This window comes from Chelonia mydas, chromosome 11 (assembly GCF_015237465.2).
Source record: "Chelonia mydas isolate rCheMyd1 chromosome 11, rCheMyd1.pri.v2, whole genome shotgun sequence".
In the NCBI taxonomy this organism is placed as follows: Eukaryota; Metazoa; Chordata; order Testudines; family Cheloniidae; genus Chelonia; species Chelonia mydas.
This window is the reverse complement of record NC_051251.2, coordinates 49,224,366-49,242,995: the sequence shown is the minus strand read 5'-3', so window position 1 is coordinate 49,242,995 and position 18,630 is coordinate 49,224,366. Positions and strand designations below refer to the sequence as shown.

Genomic DNA, 18,630 nt, shown 5'->3' with positions numbered 1-18,630 from the left:
TAAAAAAAATTGTACTGACCCCAAAGATGTAACTGGGGACCAAAACAGAAGGCAATTAAGTGTAATAACACAACATAGACTTCAAAGGACTTGCTCTGTTCTGAAGGTAAAATCCTGAGATTCTCTGAAGCGGAGCACATTATGCAAGCAGGACTGCAATGAGCCAAAACATTTGGGCTTGAGTCTGAGAATGTTCCTGCATTTCCCAGTGACATCAGTAGAAATTGTGGGTACTCAGCACCTTTCAGAATCATGCCCATTGTAATGACTCAGTCCTGCTCTAAATTAAGTCAATAGGGGGTTTTATCAGGACATAAGGTCTCAATTCTTTAGTGAGCTCCTTGAGGACACAGATGTCTGCCTACACAGAGCTTATTACTGGATTTGGAGCCTAAGTAAACAAATTAATAGTAAGTGCAGTTTTGGTGACGAGTGACAAGCTCTCAATATAGGAGTGATTTGGTGGGAAAATTTAATTTCTTGTCATAAATCTAGCAAAGAAAGTTCACATGAAACTAGTGTGTTCCTGAATAATGTGTGTTGCTTAAAGAAATTCAAAATACAAATTAAAAATAAGGCAGCAATAACTTTTAAAAACTATTTTATTATATTGCATGAGCTATAATGTTTTACAAATCTTAATTACATTTTCAGCAATAAATAGAGTAGTACTGTAGTAAATACTCTGAGACATTAAGACACCTGACAAAAGGATACAAAAAAGATAGAAACACCTAAAAAGAGGGATGCAAAATGTCAATTACGTTTGAAATAGAAAATAAATGTTTACAAGACTGTGTGTTTGAAAATGATTGCCAAGGCAATGAAGTGCTTGTTCAACATTTAAGGCGCAGTCCTGCAAGATGCTAAGCACTTCCTGTGCCATCAGCTCCATGGGATTCATCATCTCACAGAATTGGACTCTTTGTGAGCTTCATGCTCTAGTGAGCATTAAAAAGGGCCCTTTCCCCAACACAGCTGCAAAGATGCTGTAAAAATAGTTACAAAAGACTTGACATCATAATATGCATTAAAGTCTAACATCATATTATGCTTTAACTGAATCTATCAGTTCAATTGAGGAATAATATATCCAAGTACTTGGAAAACATGTATAGAGATTTATTAAATCTTAATTTGTGACTAAAATTACGGAAATTTCAGTTGGTAAAAACTAATTTTTAAACTTTAAAATGTTGAGAACATGAATTACTACATAAATTTTTTTTGTTTGGTTTTTTGTTTTTTAAAAGGTTTACTACAAAGGGGTGAATGGCTTCAGATTTTTAGCAGGAAATATTTAATACTTCTTTTAAAAGTAAATAAAAAAGCTTGGATAAAAGTGTTTATCATTAAAAAACGGCTATAATATCCCAAATCCTTAGCAGAATGCAGAGTGCCTACGGCCAAAAGAGTAACACACATTTACATTTTAATACGAACAATTTCGAGAATAGCATCCTCACTTTTTAAACATGATGGGCCTACTCCTGTATCTCTTGCATGCCCAAAGGCCCACTAAATTCAATGTCTGGGAAGTCAGTGGGGGCACTTGGAGTACATAAGCAATGCAGGGTCAGGCTCAAAAGTGTGATTAAAATTAGCTCCCTCATTGTAAGTCATAAAATACCTGTCTCCATACTGCTTCTACCTCCTGCTAGCCAGGTAGCTCAGCACTTAAAGTAGGATGTATAATTTTTTAGTTATGTGTACATTCCATTTGAGATAATAAATGTATTAGATCTGATATCAAGATCATTTAAATCAGTTTTATACTTTGACATCAATGGATTTCAACACATTTACTCCCTGATTTAAGGAGGTGTGATCAGAATCAGGCCCTGTGTGTTTAAAAAAATCCTTGACTGTTGAAATCCCTGGAGAGATGTGATTTCATTGATAATTTCTGACTTCTTTCCAACAAACATTTTCTTAACACTTCCCGAATAGAAAATGTAAAAACATGGCTTACAGCAAACAAGTGTTGTTATCTACATGCAGGAGGCAATGTTCCAACATGAAACACTAGATTTGTCTTTCAAAAACTACAGAAACTACATAGTTTTAGTCATGATCTTTTTTGGCTAACAGAAAAAAATTTACGTGTGCTTTTCATATAGTGGAGCGTCCGACCGATAAAATAATTCTTTGGGGAAAAAGAAAGGCACTTTAGCAGGCTAGTTTACTTTCTTCAGCTCTTCCATGCCTGGGTTGTTTACTCTATCCGTGTAAAGGGTTCCAAATACAGTACTACTCATTGAAAGTCATCTTATTTCAGAAGTAACTGCATTTTAACTTGTAGACTGCTACGTTAAAATTTACCATTAACCCACTTTGTTTTTATTATAATTAATGAAAAAGACTGACAACGAGAGGGTGAATTCAATTATTGTGGAATATCCACAGGCAATTTCCTCCTCTTTGGTACAAATCACTGCACGTGAGCAAGACCGTGGAACTCAAACAAAATATTTTCCTTCTTGCATCATGGATTTTGTTGCGAGGGTCTGGTTGTGGGAAGCTTCTCCAGATCTGCATTACTCGAACATGCTCACTGTTCGACTAGTAAATCTGGCAGTACCCAAGTATTTTTTTCAGGATGTCAAACATAGAACAGGATGCCAAACATAGTTATGTTCTAATCAGAACCCTCTATGTACATTCTTGATTAGACAACAGTCCCCTCACATCAGGAATAAACAATTCCTCTCCTGTGGTGTTTGCCTATACATGATGGTGTTTGCCAAGTTAACAGAAAACTACCTCCATTTGGCGCCTAAGAAAACATCAGTAAGTTTAATATTCTCAGTTTACTGCAACATAGTCACTTATCTTCATTACAAAGAAGTGTTTGGTCTGAAAAATGTGCTATATTGCATAAAAAACACATGACTAAATTACTTTTTTTTTTTTTTTTTTTAGGGACTCCATTAGCCTACCTTATACAAGGCAGAAGAGATTTGAAACTGGTGTGCTACTCTGAAGTGGGAAAATTCTGGAGCTCCTTAAGTCACACACTGCAGCCACAGGGGAAAAAACCTATAAAGTTACTTATTTGAAGTCTGCCCCATGCATCTGACGAAATCTGACCCTCAGGGGAAATACAAAAGGTACATTTGTGCACACACATTCTTAACTCCTAGTGTTTATGCTCAGAGTAAGTGATACCTAGTTTTTCATTACATGAGGCAACGGCAATAATAATCTTTTGAAGAATCCTGCTTCTCAGAGATGGCGTTCTTTTACAATGCCCAACACCGGCCGCTCTGATCACAATTGTGAACTTCACTGCCCGGGGTCACGGAGACTAGAAGCCCTCCCCCTTTAAAACTCCATGAATTTTTTAAACTCCTTTTCTTGATTGTCCATTTCAAAAAGCACACCTAGCAGCTCTCCAATTGCATGCAACAGCATAGTTGATTATGCTAGCTACAGGCTCCAGACGTGCACCTGCCCGAGTACACAGAAGATATTGGCTCTCCTGGGCCTGTGGGGAGAAGCAGCTGTAGAAATGTGGACAATGACCATGTCTTGTTTATAACTTTAGGGAGGAAGGGAAGGGAGGTCTGAATCTCAACTTTTGCCTTCTGTTGCGACTATCCTGAGAATGGTATCTCTGGTGTGTTTTATCTGCAGCTGCTGCCATTGCAGCCTTGAGGGGTTCCCCCCACCCCCACGGAACACCTGGGCCAAATAAGGAAGAGAAAGAAAAGGACTTGGGATGAGACATTCAATGAGAGTCTACAAGCCAGTGAACAGAGGCTCTGGAGGATGAATACTGTATGCAAAAGGAAAGAACAAGAGAAAGACCCAGGAGTCCCAGCAGGTAAGAAATGGAGATGCACCAGGTGATAATGGGGCTTCTCCAGCAACAAACACAGAAGCTGCAGGACTCTTGTGGACCTACAAGATCGTTAACGCTGCCTGTTGTGTCCTGCATAGTATCTGTGAAACAAAGGGAGAAGAGTTGCCACCAGGATGGAGGGCAGGGATTGACTGCCTATCTGCTGAGTTTGAACAGTCAAACAAAAGGGCTATCAGAATAGTTCAACAGGAAGCTATCGGTATAGGGAAGCTCTGAAAGAGCGCTTTAACAGTGAGCCACAGCAATGCATTGTGGCGTACCTCGCCCTGCAGTTTGCAAGCTTATTAGGAACTACGATGTGCTTGGTGCACATCTATTAATATAACACTGTCAATGCACCTATTAATTTTGTGGTTCTTACTGTATATTTATCATTATTACACTGTGTTCGTCACTGATCCTACAAGTTGTCACAGTATGTAATAATAAGTCAAGTGAGTGCTTTTGCTGTCACCAGGCACTCTGCAGCATATGTTGGGAACTAATAAAGATGAATTGTTTTCCAAACAAAGTTTTATTGAGTAACAAAAACACTTCAGAAAAAATTCAGTGCAAGTTAAAAACAAATACATTAAAACCTTAAATTTATGAAACAGAGCTTAAAGAGGAAGGAATGTTCCTGTGCATTTTACCCATGCACACATCAGCCCTGGCTTTCGTAGGTCAGTGTATGTGAAGCTGTGTCTGAGTAGAGTGGTAGGGATGCAGCCCGATGCTACATGAAATGTTGGGGGAAGGCACAGGGAGGTGCTATACTTGAGTTTTTCAAAGACTGCAAAAGGAGACAAGCCCAGGATTGTTGATTGGGATATTTTTCTCAGAGATCCAATCTTGTGAGTGAACAATGCCTGCACACCTTCAATCTACCAAAAGCACATTCAATTACCATTCTGCATTTCCTAAGCTGGTAGTCAAATCTTTCCTTGGTGCTGTCAAGGTGGCTAGTGTATGGCTTCAAGAGCCAGGGGAGCTAGGGGTAAGTTGGGTCCCCCAGAATCACTATGGGTATTTCAATATCAGCAGGTGAAAGAATGTCCCTGTTTGCAGCTTTCTGAACCGTCCTTGTTCTTAAAAATGCAAGTGTCTTGCACCTTCCCTGACCAGACCACACTGAGGTCAGCGAGGCATCTCCAATAATCCACCAACACTTGCATAACTGTAGAGAAATAGCCCTTTCTGTTGATGTACTCTGTGACAAGGTGGTCTTATGCCAAAATAGGGATATGCGTGCCATCTATCGCTGCTCTGCAGTTTAGGAACCCCATTGCTGCAAACCAATACGTTATGTTCTGCTGTTACTAATAGTCACATTCCTGCATAGCAGGAGATACTTAATGGCCTTGCACACTTGTATGACAACAGCCCTGTGATGGGGTGTACCAGGCTCAGAGGTCTCCTGCTGTTCTACCACACCCCGTCCCAGAAAAGAGCAGTGGAACTAAGTCCTCCAAATGGCCTAGAGAGACTGTTCAGGAGGCAGCCAATTAGGGAAAGACTGCAGGGAGAAGCCAATCAGGGGTTTGCAGACCCATACAAAAGAAGCTGCAGAGGTACTATCAGGCAGTTGCTGTTTGGAGCCTGAGGAGTATACAGTGCTCCTAGCAGGCTGAAGGACTGCAGCACCACAGACAGCTCACTGCTGGCAGTGACCAGAGGAGAAAGAGCTCCTGGCTGGCTGCTGGGCCTGAACATAGAAGAGCCCTGAGGTAAAGGTGAAACATTAGTTGAAGCCTGGGGCCATGGGGAAGCAGAGGGGGCATCTTATGACTGCCATTCTGTGTGAGGTGGGGCCATGGCATGTGAGCAGGAAGGGTTAATATCATGGTGCACCTAGGGCCCTTAATTGCCTTAATATGACCCTTCCTCTTCGGAGTCTGTGGCCAATATTTTTCCCCTGGGCCTGTTACAGGTCAGTCTTTTATACCCTTCTGACATCTTAAAGGGTGAGAAAAAATAAAGGAAATCCAACCACTGAGCTAAGTACTACAGACCTTCTGGTCTACAAGCACAAAAATGTAGCAAACAAGGATAATGTAGCAAAGCCACTTGACATGTCTCACTGTTGTGAGAGTGCTGGAGACAAACAAGCAAGCCAGCCCTCTGATCACTTAGGTACCAATTAGTTCCCCTGGAGAAGACTCACTGGCAGATAGCTAGCTAATTGGTTCATCGGCCCAAGACTGATTAGCTAAGGGCTAGAAAAGTTGACACAGGAAGAAAGGGGAGAGATTGGGTTAGTGAACTCAGCATGCTCTGAGATCCCAAGGGAGGGACGTTTCTGTTTCTCTCTGGCCCTGGGGTGACAGGGCAAGAAACCACTGTAAATACTTGGCTGCACAAGACTGTATTGGTGGCAGTGGTGGGAATATAAATAAATAACATAAAGATGCCACTCACTGGAGAGTCTGAGGTTTCTGGGCATACAAGGGCTGGGACAGAGTGCACCACGTTACAACTGCTAGTAATACTTAATCAGTTCATGCCAGTAAATCAAAAGAGAGCAACAAAAACAGCACTAGTGCTAGCAAGTGGGAGATTGCGAAACAAAGATGGGTGTAGTAAGGCCACTATGACAGATGTACTACTGCAATTATCACCAAACCAATGGCTGGTGGGAATAGTCCAGAAAATCCCAGTACTGACACTGGACAAGAACAGGGCCAGGTAAAAGTGAGAAAATCCCAACAGAGGTATCAACCAACATTTAGATACTTCAATGAAGGTATTGCTTGAGATGGGGTTTCAACTGTCTTAGAACCTTTGTTGTATAGACATGTGCTTTCTGTATGTTTGCAGTGTTGTTGCGGCTGCAGAACACCTTCAAAAGACGAGCCTGGGAGCTTAAATTCATAACATTGCTAGACACTAAAAATCACGGACTGAATACAGACACTGGATTTATGGCTTATTATAATGATCTGTAACCCACTAACCCATCCTCTGACTTTTTTTTTTTTTTTTTGGTCCTATGACTGCAGGGGTGTTCCCTGGCCACTTCACCTTTAATGGTCCCATACAATATGTTAACTACTTATGCTAAACAAGCTTTTCCACCTTAATTTAGCTGTGGCACGTTGCGATTATTTCCCAGACCTGAAGAGCTCTGTGTAAACTCAAAAGCTTGTCTCCTTCACAACAGAAGTTGATCCAATAAAAGACATTATCGCACCCAACTTTCCCTAATGTGCTTCATCTACACAGATAATGTGTCATTTAACATGTATTGCCTTATCCATCCATCTTGTGTCTCTAATATCTTTTGATCAACATGGTACAGCATCACTGCACACAACATGTATTGCCTTGAAATGTGTATAAAGGGGACTATTTTAACAAATCACTCATTCACCTCTGAGCCAACATATAAGCTCATGAAGTCCAAACACTACCTGTATGATTTTGCATAAAAAAAGTTTATATATTTTTGATCCATGTTGCTGCTGGAAGCCTAAAAGCAAGCCAAATTTTCTGGGGTCTGTTAGCCTAACAAACCAGATCTGAGGGTATCAGCTGAAATGCACTACTGGCATATGTGCTCAGAAGGGGCACTTTGTATTGCCACATCTATATGGTCAGATTCTGCCTGATGAGCCCAAACAGCACAATGTTTGGTTGGGGGGGAGGTATGCAAGAGTACAATCTCCTACTCTGCTGGGGGTGGCAACCTGGAGCTAGCCAGCACAGCCCATCAGGTAGATGCACCAACCAATACAGTGCACATCCCAGCCAGCCTCCACTGGGCTTCTATGGAGTCCCAGACTTAAAACTGAGCCTCCCAACAAACGTACACATCCCTGGGGGGAGTGAATCCCAGCTTTGGTGCATAACAACTTCTTGTGGGAACAGCAGAATGCCAAACTGAATCTCTCTGAGCTTGCACGGATTAAATAAAGCCATTATTTTATTGTGTCCTATCACTCCCATTAGTGAGCCACATACAGTAGGCTTGAGGAATCAATTATTTTCTTCTCCACAGAATGGATTTATTCACAAAAATTCCATAAGGGAATCTGCAAACTAACATTCATCAGTGTCAAGCTGCTGTAGTGCACAAAGTGACATAGAAGCATATTCTCAGTATTGACTGGTATCTGACAAACCCTCAACTCACGAGAGAGATTTTTAGCTGCTCTATTTCAGAGCACAGCATTAGGAACACTATTTTTCCCCTCAGCTAATATGCCACCATTAGCTAAAGGGAAAAATAGAAACAACATTAATAAAAATTGGAGTGGCAGCAGTAGATCCTAATAAGATGCATAAAAATATATTAAGGAAATAAAATAATTGTTTATAAGGTTTGTGTGTATGCTTGAGATAATAAAGTTGGATGCCTGTGTGTGTATGTATGTTATTATGTACAAAGTTTAGTATTTAATTGAAATTGCTGTCAGCATCCATCTGATTGATCACCGTATGTAGAACGAAATCACTTAAGCCACCTCCAAATGTATGATACTACAGTATTGGTTATTTTAATGTACATACTTGTGCTCATAGAATTTGTGTTTCTGTTTCTTAATATATGCTTTTAAGATCTATTGTATTAAGGAATATTGGTATGTTAAATAGAGAATATTTTGTTTTCAATGACTACTGCCTAAGTGTCAATCCTTTAAGCGGAAGGCTGTATCCATCCTCCCAAGGGTAAACAAAGTTAGTTAGTTCTGGAGAGTTTCCTGAAGGTCATAGGGGAACTCCTGGTAAAACCCTAGCTATTCCTCTAGGGTGGGCCACCTCCTTTTATGTACCAAAACAGACAACAGAGTTACTGGAATAGGCAAACCATTGTGGGGGTGCTCCAAGTCTGATTTTGGGGGTATCAAGGACATTATATTAGTATCAATGTAAACCCTGGTTCTGTATTTGAAGGACTGAACAAAACTGGTGCAACAATGAAAGCACTGACAGTGACAATAACTTATAAGCTTGACATTCAAATAGTCTTTTAAATGTATATCTGTTTTGAAGTGTGGTTGATTATTTAACCATTATGAATCCATCAGAGAAAACAATTCCATCCAGAGGGTGGAACTTGATGAAGGATATATGTTATAAACATTTTTATATGAATAATTAGTTACACAAATCAAAACACATTACCAAAGGCAAGCAAACTTGGCAAATACCCACACTCAGCTGTAAGGCAGATGACTTGTGTAATCTTTCAGATTTATTTTTCTGTTGGCCAAACAATAATCTACTTACCATATTTAATATTTCTCTCTGAACATTTTATTTTTCATTGTTATATTCATGGGATCGATAAGGATTTCATATGTTCAGGAAGCAATGGCATACTAGGAAGAGTCAGAAACATGGTATTGTTTGCTATTTGGTTTGCAAATTCTTCTAGTAAAAGAAGGAATGGTACCAACACCCAAAAGACAAAGGTGTTAACCGAGTTTGATGGTATTGTTTCCTGAGTGAAGATGACTGCAGCCCAGGTCCATAGCGTATATATATATTTTGGTTGTGTTACTTCAACCATATTTATTATATAGACAATAAAAAGCTTTTTTTTTCTTTAAAAGGAATTTTCTACTATAACACTTTTTAAAGCAATCCTTTATAATCAAATTGCCAAAGCCAAAATGCTGTGACTTATTTCTTCAGAGAAACATCTTAAAGGTCATAGGAAATATTCTGTTTCATGTGAAGCACATTAAAAAGTGTGAGTCTACTTTTCTGTTAGCCAAAGCTAAATCTATCACTTTGACAAAATGACCATTTAAAACAAAAAATATATTTTGATGGACATTTCCTTCCTCTGTACATATGTAAGTTACATCTCATGCATTCACAACTTTTGGTAGCTGTTTAACTTAGTAATAACTCATAATCAAGTGTCTCTGTTGTACTGTGGACCAAGTATGGAGCTCAGCTTCCATAAACTCAAAAGTCTAAACAATCAGGTTTTTTTTTAAGCCTGTTTAACACCTCTGTGCTGCATGGCCTACTAACAAAAGTAGCAAAAAAGAGGCACGTTAGCCAATGTGATCAAATTTACTATTTGTTTTTAAAAACTTTTAAAAATGAATGAACTTAACAGTACAGGTCATTCCTTCTAAAAGTACCTTTTCTGCAAAAGGCGCCATTTGCTCATATTTACAAAAGTATTTTCATTAGACATCAAGTTTTATCCTAAATACACCTTTGTGAATCAGGAATAGCCTATGATAGAGAGCCAAATTTGACTCAATATGCATTGAGTAACACATGAAAGGGAAGATTTTTGCAGACTTAACAAGTGTCTGGAGTTGATACCAAGTCCCTGATTATTTCCAAGAACACATTGAGACTAATGTGGTGAAACTTTATACAAAACAGGAATTACTACGGTCAGGGCTCCAGTAAAAGTTATGTGTAAATACTACACAATAGCCTGCTGGTCACTCCAGTTAGGGACAAGATTTTGGAAACTTTTTAACAATCGCTACCCAGAAATATGCCTACAAAAAATAAAATACTTTCTTTTTCTGAGTGCCTAAATTTCTAACTGTGCACCCCAAGAGGTGTACCCCAAGAATGAAAAATTTAAACAAACCATTGTAGCATTTCTTAGTGACAAATTCACATTTTATATCCAATGCTCTGTTGAAATCATAATCCTTAGTCTGCACGTTAAGAAATGTAACTTTACCTGATACTAGAAAACCATTTTGACTGCTCCTTATAAATCCAACATTGCAAATTTACAAGAAGCAAAGAGGAAAGAGTGCATAAACTGCTAGAATAAAGCAAGAACACTGAACACACTGTGTTTCAATTTATAGGAATCAGTGGTCTCTCCTCTCTTTTTTTCCAGATATTGGTTTGACTATCTTTCTTAGTTACAGGTGGTCTACCTCTTTTTTTAGCTGGAGGAGTATTGGACTCATGACCTTTTGTTGTGTTTTTTTTCCGAGGTGGTTCTTCAGTGTGCTGTTCTAGGACCTGCCTACTTCCTCCGTCCAATAGGTGTCTCACAGACTGATCATCAGGGCTACAAACAGTGGTCCCACTTTCGCTGCTGCTCAGATCCAAATCTTCCAAATAAAGGATCTTAGAATGATGCATGCTTTTAATGAAAGTTTTCTCTCTCTCCAGTTTTCGACTGGGATGATGCTCATTCATGTCCACGCCAGAGTCCAGGCTGGTGTCATTACTTTCTGTTTTCCTGCCCTTTTTCAGATCTATAAAAGAGTGCCTCACTTGAGCGACTGGCTTTCCATCTAGTGACACGAACCATGCTCTGGGGTGTGGGGATGGTTTTCCTTTAGAAAGCTCCAATAACGTTTGCTCTGAAATACCTTGAAGTTCAGATGAAAATGGTGTCATAACTGCTTCGTTCAGTGTCCCAGGAACAGAGACAGACTCCAGCAAATTATTGGTATACCGACCCCAGTTTGAAGTTTGTGAAGATAAGCCCTGTTGACCATCTAATGTGGCTCTCTCATCTCTGGAAGTGGGGGGCTGGAGTGGAGAGTGCATTGGCATTTTGGGTAGTGTCTGTATATAGCTGTTTCGATTCGTGGGCTCCATCATTGGGCTGTAGACTAATTGCCCTTTTCTTGGCAAAGTAGCTGACTTAGCCACATGCAATTGCTCCGGAGAGTGGAACAGGTCAGAGGTTTGAAGGATGGCAACAGGCTGACTGTAAATATGCATTAGTTGTTCTGGGATATGGGAAAGCCCATACATCTCTTCGTTCACTGCAAGATATCGGTTTTGGTCTTGAATGTCCCTGGGAGATTGAGAAACACTGCTGTTAATGTGCTTTGGCTGCTGTAATTGTCTAACTCCAACATTAGGCTCCAAGGACTGGGCTGAATTCCTCAAGTGACCACTCTGATTGGATGATTGATATGAAACATTTTCTGTGTAGATTTTAAAATTGTCCCAGGCTTTTTTGTCCTCTGTTTCCATAGAAGTCTTTCTGTGAGGGCTATAGGAGGAAAGCTTGGGCATGTATAATTGTGACTTATCCTCTAGCTTTACTGACCCCTTCACAGCACTGATGTGATTTATGTGAGTTGTTGATGTTGTCTGGTCTTTTTTTAAGACCTCCAGTTTAGTTGTATTTTTTTCCCTCCTATGTGATTGGCCACATTTATCCCTATCGGGAAAAAAAAAGGGGGGGGGGGGGGAGAGAATTGTAGGACATATGATTCAAAACACTAGTGATGAGCACAGATTGCACTTAAGACTTCACAGACTAAAAGGTATGATGTACAATTTGAAAGCCAGTAGGTACCAACTTAAACCTGTTCAAAAACCACTGAAATCATTTGTGATTACACTGCATATTAACGTAGTGTACATATTTAAATTAGTACGTTTGAAAAAGACTTTAAACACATGCACTTCCTAGATATTACAAAGAAAACAATTATTTTGTCTCAAAAGAGCCCCATTTGTTAACTTTAAACTCCATCCATACTGAGCATATTAAAGCTTTTCTTTTTCCTTACCTGCAGTAACAGAGAAGAACAGTGAAGAATCCAACGATAATGACTATAGTACCTCCAAGTATGGCTGTAAGGAACACTGTGTGATAGGCTGTTATGTCCTTGGAAACTGCATTAACAATAGAGTCTAGATTTTTTAAACACAAAACCAAACAAATTAGATGTCAAGAACTAAGAATTGTGTTTCTCATGCAAAACTGCATTTGATAAATTGCACTGTAGTTTTCTAGCTGTTGTTCTGCTCCCTTGCTATTGGTCATTTTAGCCATTATGGAAATGTGGGAACCAGCACCAATATCAAATCACACTTCAGGGGCTGATGTCACAAACACTGACATACTACCTTTGCTCAATTCCAGCCAAATGGTGTTCATGCTATATGTCCGAATTTGTTTCAAAATCCTAGTCCCTGAACAGAGCTGCTGTCACATCATGTCACATTAATTTTAAAATTCTGAAACCACATTTTCTCTTTCAAAAGTTGTCATATGAATCCCCACTCCAGGGATAAGTACAACTTTATTTGTGCAAGCTCAGATTCTTCTATATAAGCTGTAACCACTGTGGCCAATCAATCCAATCCCATCCTCCTCCCCACACAGTTCCAGGGGCTAAAACAGACAGAGGGTTCCAACAGCTTTTTAGTTCATTATGTTGATACTTCTCTTCTAGAGTATGCCCAGAAGATGGCAGTAATATATATACCTAACATGGTTTGGCTCTGTCTCCCTCCAAAAATGTATCTGACAAGAGGTCTGAAAATGGGGAAGATGAGGGAGACCATGTCTGCTCTGAGGCACCAGCTGATCCGGAAGAATACTTTTTCCAACTTATTGGAAACGATTCCACAAATCATATTTCTTCTTTCGAAGTATGCTGGGTTGCAGGGCCGTCCTTAGGCATATGCAACATACGTGGCTCCATAGGGCACCTGAAAATTTGGGGCACCTCCTAGCTCTTCCTATCCCTGTTCTGACCCTTCCTGCAGGCTCCCACCACAGCTGGCTGCTGGTGAGTCTTCCTCCAGGGGGTATCTAATAACTTAAAAGTGAAAAAGCCTTCCAGCCTGCCAGATCAATTAGCACAACATTGAAACGGTTAAAGAGCCATTCAAGTGGCAATGAAGCCATTTAACAGGCATTTGCTAAGCCCCAGGTACATACTGTCAATTTCTGAATTTACTGACAAAAACAGTTGTGCATTACTGTAATACTTACTCAGAACATGTTAGTCCATAGGACCTTAGTTTAAAATTTGCTTTAAAAATATTTCATTAGTGAGTTGGTGAAGATTATAAAATCACATCTCTAAAAAATCCTTGCATAGATTTTTAGATGCACGATCCTCTTTAGCCTTAATGCTTGGATCTTCAGACATGTAGTTTTTTAAATAAATCCCTCAAAAGACCACCTTTATCTAAAATACACATTTTAATTTTAATTACAATAGTAAAAAAGAACTTGCTTCCAAAGTCTTCCTGTCCTTCCCTTTCTCCCTTCACCCCCCACTCCCCTGGCTGAAGAGAGCCCTGAATGGGACAACACCCCTTTCCTTCTAGATAGGTACACAGAGTTTCTCTTTCTTTACTTATGACTATCCGATGAACTAGTTTTACGAGAACCCTCCAGCAAAATCAGTACCTAGTAAGATATCAAATCCTTTGTTATGCCTAAAATCTTTGGAAACATGTTTTTTAAAGTTGCTGAAATTTCATAAACATGTCTATTGTTATGGAGATCACACAGAGTAAATTAGTGTTCCCTTCTTCTAAAAGCAATGAACCTTGTTATGAACACATTAAACCTCTGTGACTGATTATTTTAAAATAATGTCTTTGTTTCAGTGAGTTAAATATGTAGTAATCTGGAATGATTACTTTATGAAGGCTTAAGAGTACATTTAAAATACAAAATCATCTTAGAAATACTGATTAAGAAAATGTAAAACAGAGAAGAGCTGCATTATGTATTCCATAACATTTAATGTTGTATTCAGCAAGACGGCTGACTCGCCCTTACTACAAAGTTTTTGCAAATAAATCTCTGACAAACTTCAGGGCATATCAAAAAACCTGCGACTGACATTTTTTATTCCCAAGTTTAGTGCTTTTAATTAGGTACGTTCTGCATGTCCAGTCTTCACCACCTGGCATGCAGCGGAAAACATGCTCCGTTTTCTTTAGAAAGAAATTGCAGAAGAGTATTTTTTTCAAATGTCATTTGCTTCGTTTGGGTTCAGGGATTTGGCTGGAAGGGAGTGAGCAGGGAGATGGAGGGAAGAGAGGAGGGAGACAGTGGGGAGAGGACAGGGCCTGGGCAGAGGGGGACGGGGCCTGGGGTGGAGCAGGACTGGAGCCTGGGTGGGGCCACAGACAGAAGAGATGGGCTGGCGGCAGCTTCACCCACCACGCATGAGAGCAGATAAGAGCGGGTCAGCTCCCGCACACCCAATGTGCGCTGCAGTGTCCTTAGGCAGGAGCCGTATTCACAGAATCGAATGCGCCGGTGCTGCGCATTGTGCGTGAGGAAGAGGGTATGGGGGTCTCTGCGGGGAACTGACTCTCCACCGCTGTGAGTTGGGCCGGGTGGCTCGGTATCCTTTGATGCCGCCGCCGTGAGGCAAGCCCAGGCTGCCGTTGGGCATAGGGGCACCAGTTTAATATTACTGCGTAGGGCCCCATAAATACTAAGGACAGGCCTGCTGGGTTGTGTTCCCTGCAATCCCCAAGCCAACTGTATCACTAGCAGTTAAAGGACACAAGTACGCACGTGTATGTTGTATACAGAAGCAGAAGCACCCTAAGAATTCCATCTTATTAACAATGACTCATCAGATTGAAGCCACCTGCATACCAATTTTTCCTCTATTTTTCAACAAGCAAATTATACTGACAAACAGCTATTAAGTTATTATTTGGATAATGTAATGATTTTTGTGTTCTAATAATATGCAATACCTCTGGTTCCAGGCACTGGCGCTGCTACCCAGTATCCCAAGTGCGGCGCAACATACGTCCATACTAAATGGTCATTTGCATTCTTCACCATTCCCAGCCCACGATTTACCCAGGCACCTGAAAAAGAAGGCAGCCATTAAACATATCACGGGACATGGTTTTGTTTTATATATGGTTCTACCACTGAAAAAGGCATTACATAAAGCAAGTCATCAGAAAAGTATGGAAAATCAAAAAGGAACCATTTAAAATCAAGCTCTTCTGGGACTTTCATCTTATATACTAACCCTGTCGACACACAAACTTGTATGACTTAACTAAATCTTTTTCTACACCCGATTTAGATATTTCAGTGCAATTCTATGAGTGGACAGTTATTTTCGAAGAAGAATAACTAAAGTCAATCTAGTGGTTTGTTAAATGACTTTAGCCAGTTTTATTCCACAATAATAATAATAATTAATAATAAAAAAGAGTCCACACACAGACTTGCACCAAAATAATTTTAATTCATACCTTCTGCTACTTTAGTGCAAGGCTTAAATTTATTAAGGATGGGTAACTTAAGCACAACTAATAGAATTTCCAGCACTAGTTATTAGTGTACAATGGACAAGCAATGGTAATCCACTAAAACTGCAACGGGATCAACAATACCTACCTTGAACATTTTTTTTCTGTTTAAATTGTCTAAGGCTGAAACAGCTCAATTAGCCCAAGGAAGACTTATTGTTAGGCCACAGATCCCACACCATCTGTTTTGCAGTGCAAAACAACAGGTTTTGGGTCATGTCAAACTTCTGCAAGGTAGGATACTGCACTTGCATACTGTGAAGAGCTTGCAAAGAAGTTTGCTTAGTAACTGTGGATACATTTGTTGTGTAACAATCTGTGAAATTCTCAAGAGGAAAAAACTGGATGAGAATGTAGTGAGGCAGAGTGGACTCCCTCTGAGCCTGACAGGGAGGAACTGCCCCCTGGTGGGAGAAGCCGGGCCAGCCCTGCCCCCAGTAACAGAAGCAAAGGGATGGGACAGGAAGTGTAAGAGGCAGGCCCTCCAGCTCAGCTGGGCTGGAACCAGGGAAGGAGGCAGATGTGTCTGCCGCGCAGCGGAACTCCAGACCAGGGATCGAGCGGTGCAGCACCCTGCCCCTGGAGGAGACTGACTGTGGAGAGGAGCTGTGGGGACTGCCAGCCACTGTTTACCCAGAGGAGACTGAGGACTCTCCGGCAACAGAGCCCTGCCAACAGACTGTGGTAGGAAGTAGTCCAGGGAAGCCAGACATTAGTCCAGTTGTGTTGCTGGGAGACAAGTCAGCGTGTTTCAGTGATTTCCCTGGTGACCCAGTGTTGGGACCACCCGCCACTGTTAGGACCCCGGACTGGGACCTGGTAGAGTAGGGGGGGCCTTGGTACCCCTGCCATAACCCCACCCCTGGGGTGGTGGCCTATTCACAGTAGGTGGAGCGCCTGTTGCGTTTGGGGCTTGCACCAGCCAGGAGGCTGTGAGCCCTAGGCTGTGAATTGCTAGGAGGCGCAGGCTAAAGAGTGCTTGTTATTGTGCCCTGCCCAAAAGGGCCTGGGCTGTAGACTTAATTGCTGCTGCCCAGCCAGGAGTCTAAGCTAACTTCTAATTCCCTGTGATTTGACTATTCGAGGTAGTAAGTCAGCGTGGCCTCCCTCCAAGCCTAACAGCAAAGCATGGCCACAGACCCACTACAGAGAACCATTTTACAAGGTACAAAATGGTGAAGTAAGGTAACAGATGAGAAGACAGCACAATTCGTCCCACTCCAAGCCATCCAGTCATTTGTAAGGTGTGGGGGCTGTGTATAATGTGAAGGAAAGAAGAGGGTAACAATCGATATACAAAGCCATATGTTTAGTAAAAAGGAAATTATTCCATGTTTTAGAGGTAGTTTTATGAGAGGTACAACCGAGATTCTCATGAGAATTAATCTCTGTAAAAGTCCTACCTGGAGTGAGAATAAAAATATCTATGCAAAGTAACAAAGATTTGTAATCACCTTTAAAATTAGAGAGTTAGCATTCTTTAATTTTTTTACTTTCTACTCCATAGGAAACAGCATGTACTAAGAAAAATTTATAATTTAATTGTCCTTTAGTACCCTTTAAACAGAGTGATGTAATTTTCAGTTATCTTATAACAAGTCTGAAAAATCAGTTTAACTACATGTTGAGAACAAGAGTACTTTAAATATTATTGATGCAAATACTTCAGTAACAGTCAAGAAAAGGATTAGCTCTATATGAATTAGAATAGTATCCATGGTAGCTGGGATACAATTACATAGGCTTATATTTCCAGGCATAAGCTAATTGCCAGTGAGAGTCAGGACCACCTGCCAATATAGTATTGCAAGATGAGCTGCATTATGGAGGTTTCTGCCTTCCTCTAGTGCATCTGAGCGGGTCAACAAGATCACTGGTCTATTTCAATTTAGTTGTTACTGTAAATATTTGACAGGAGATATTTATATGTCGGATTACAGCAAAAGAAAAACTCTAATTTAATTCTATTATTTCTCCTATATAACTTTTACTTTCTTAACTGTTTGCAATAATCATAAAATAATAATAATAGTAATAAAACAGACTAAAGCTATGTCTGTCCCAGTATTAACATTTAATTTCAAGTGAACGTTAGGGGTATGACTCTGGAGCATAATATATTCAAATAATTCTTAATTTTGAATGTCAGTGAAACTATCAGCCAAGACACCATCATCATGCTTAAATTTACATCAGTTTTAAAAAGTCTATCCTGTCCCAAATACTTATGGAATTGTGAAAATAAAGATCAACATGTGATCGATCATTAAAACTACTCTTTGATATAACTCATTTACATACGTATGGTTCATGGCTGAATTCATCAAAGCAGGGATATACTTTTGAAAAAACAAACATGCAAGTTAAAACATTTACAACCAGGAAAATCCTGCTAAAATATCTATGACCCTACTTGAAAAAAAACCAAAACAAAACCAACAGGTTTTAGTGGTATATATTATTCAATACATGCACTCAGATTCAAACTACTCCACATCACACTAATACTACATATTGCAGTGTATGATATACATCATTAAAGTGGGATTCCAAAGTATATAGCAGACATACCAGTTTTCATATCAAATGTCCATGCAGGTATAGCATCTCCTGATTTTACCCTACTTGTTGGTAGAAGAGGCAGCGTAATATGAATTGGACCAGTCACTTTCAATTCTTTCCCAGCTGAAAGGAGGTTTACACATATTGCAGCAAGAGGGGTCAATTCAATGCTTTTAAAACCTAATCAACAGAAGGAATAATTTGTCCATAAGTAATACACACTC

The 18,630-nt window shown here is 40.1% G+C and overlaps 1 protein-coding gene across 6 annotated transcripts in view; it reads right to left on the bottom strand.

Moving 5' to 3' along the window:
• Positions 1-584: 584 nt before the first annotated feature.
• The window catches only part of FAM171B (family with sequence similarity 171 member B), a 72,937-nt gene continuing 54,891 nt past the window's right edge, over positions 585-18,630 (bottom strand). For all 6 annotated transcript variants that reach the window (XM_037911945.2, XM_037911948.2, XM_037911952.2 and 3 more), the window contains 4 exons: positions 18,416-18,586; positions 15,272-15,388; positions 12,319-12,442; positions 585-11,963 (listed from right to left, as the gene is read on the bottom strand). In XM_037911945.2, coding sequence (XP_037767873.1) covers positions 10,631-11,963; positions 12,319-12,442; positions 15,272-15,388; positions 18,416-18,586 — 1,745 coding nt within the window. In that variant the 3' untranslated portion in view covers positions 585-10,630. The remainder of the gene's footprint in view (positions 11,964-12,318; positions 12,443-15,271; positions 15,389-18,415; positions 18,587-18,630) is intronic.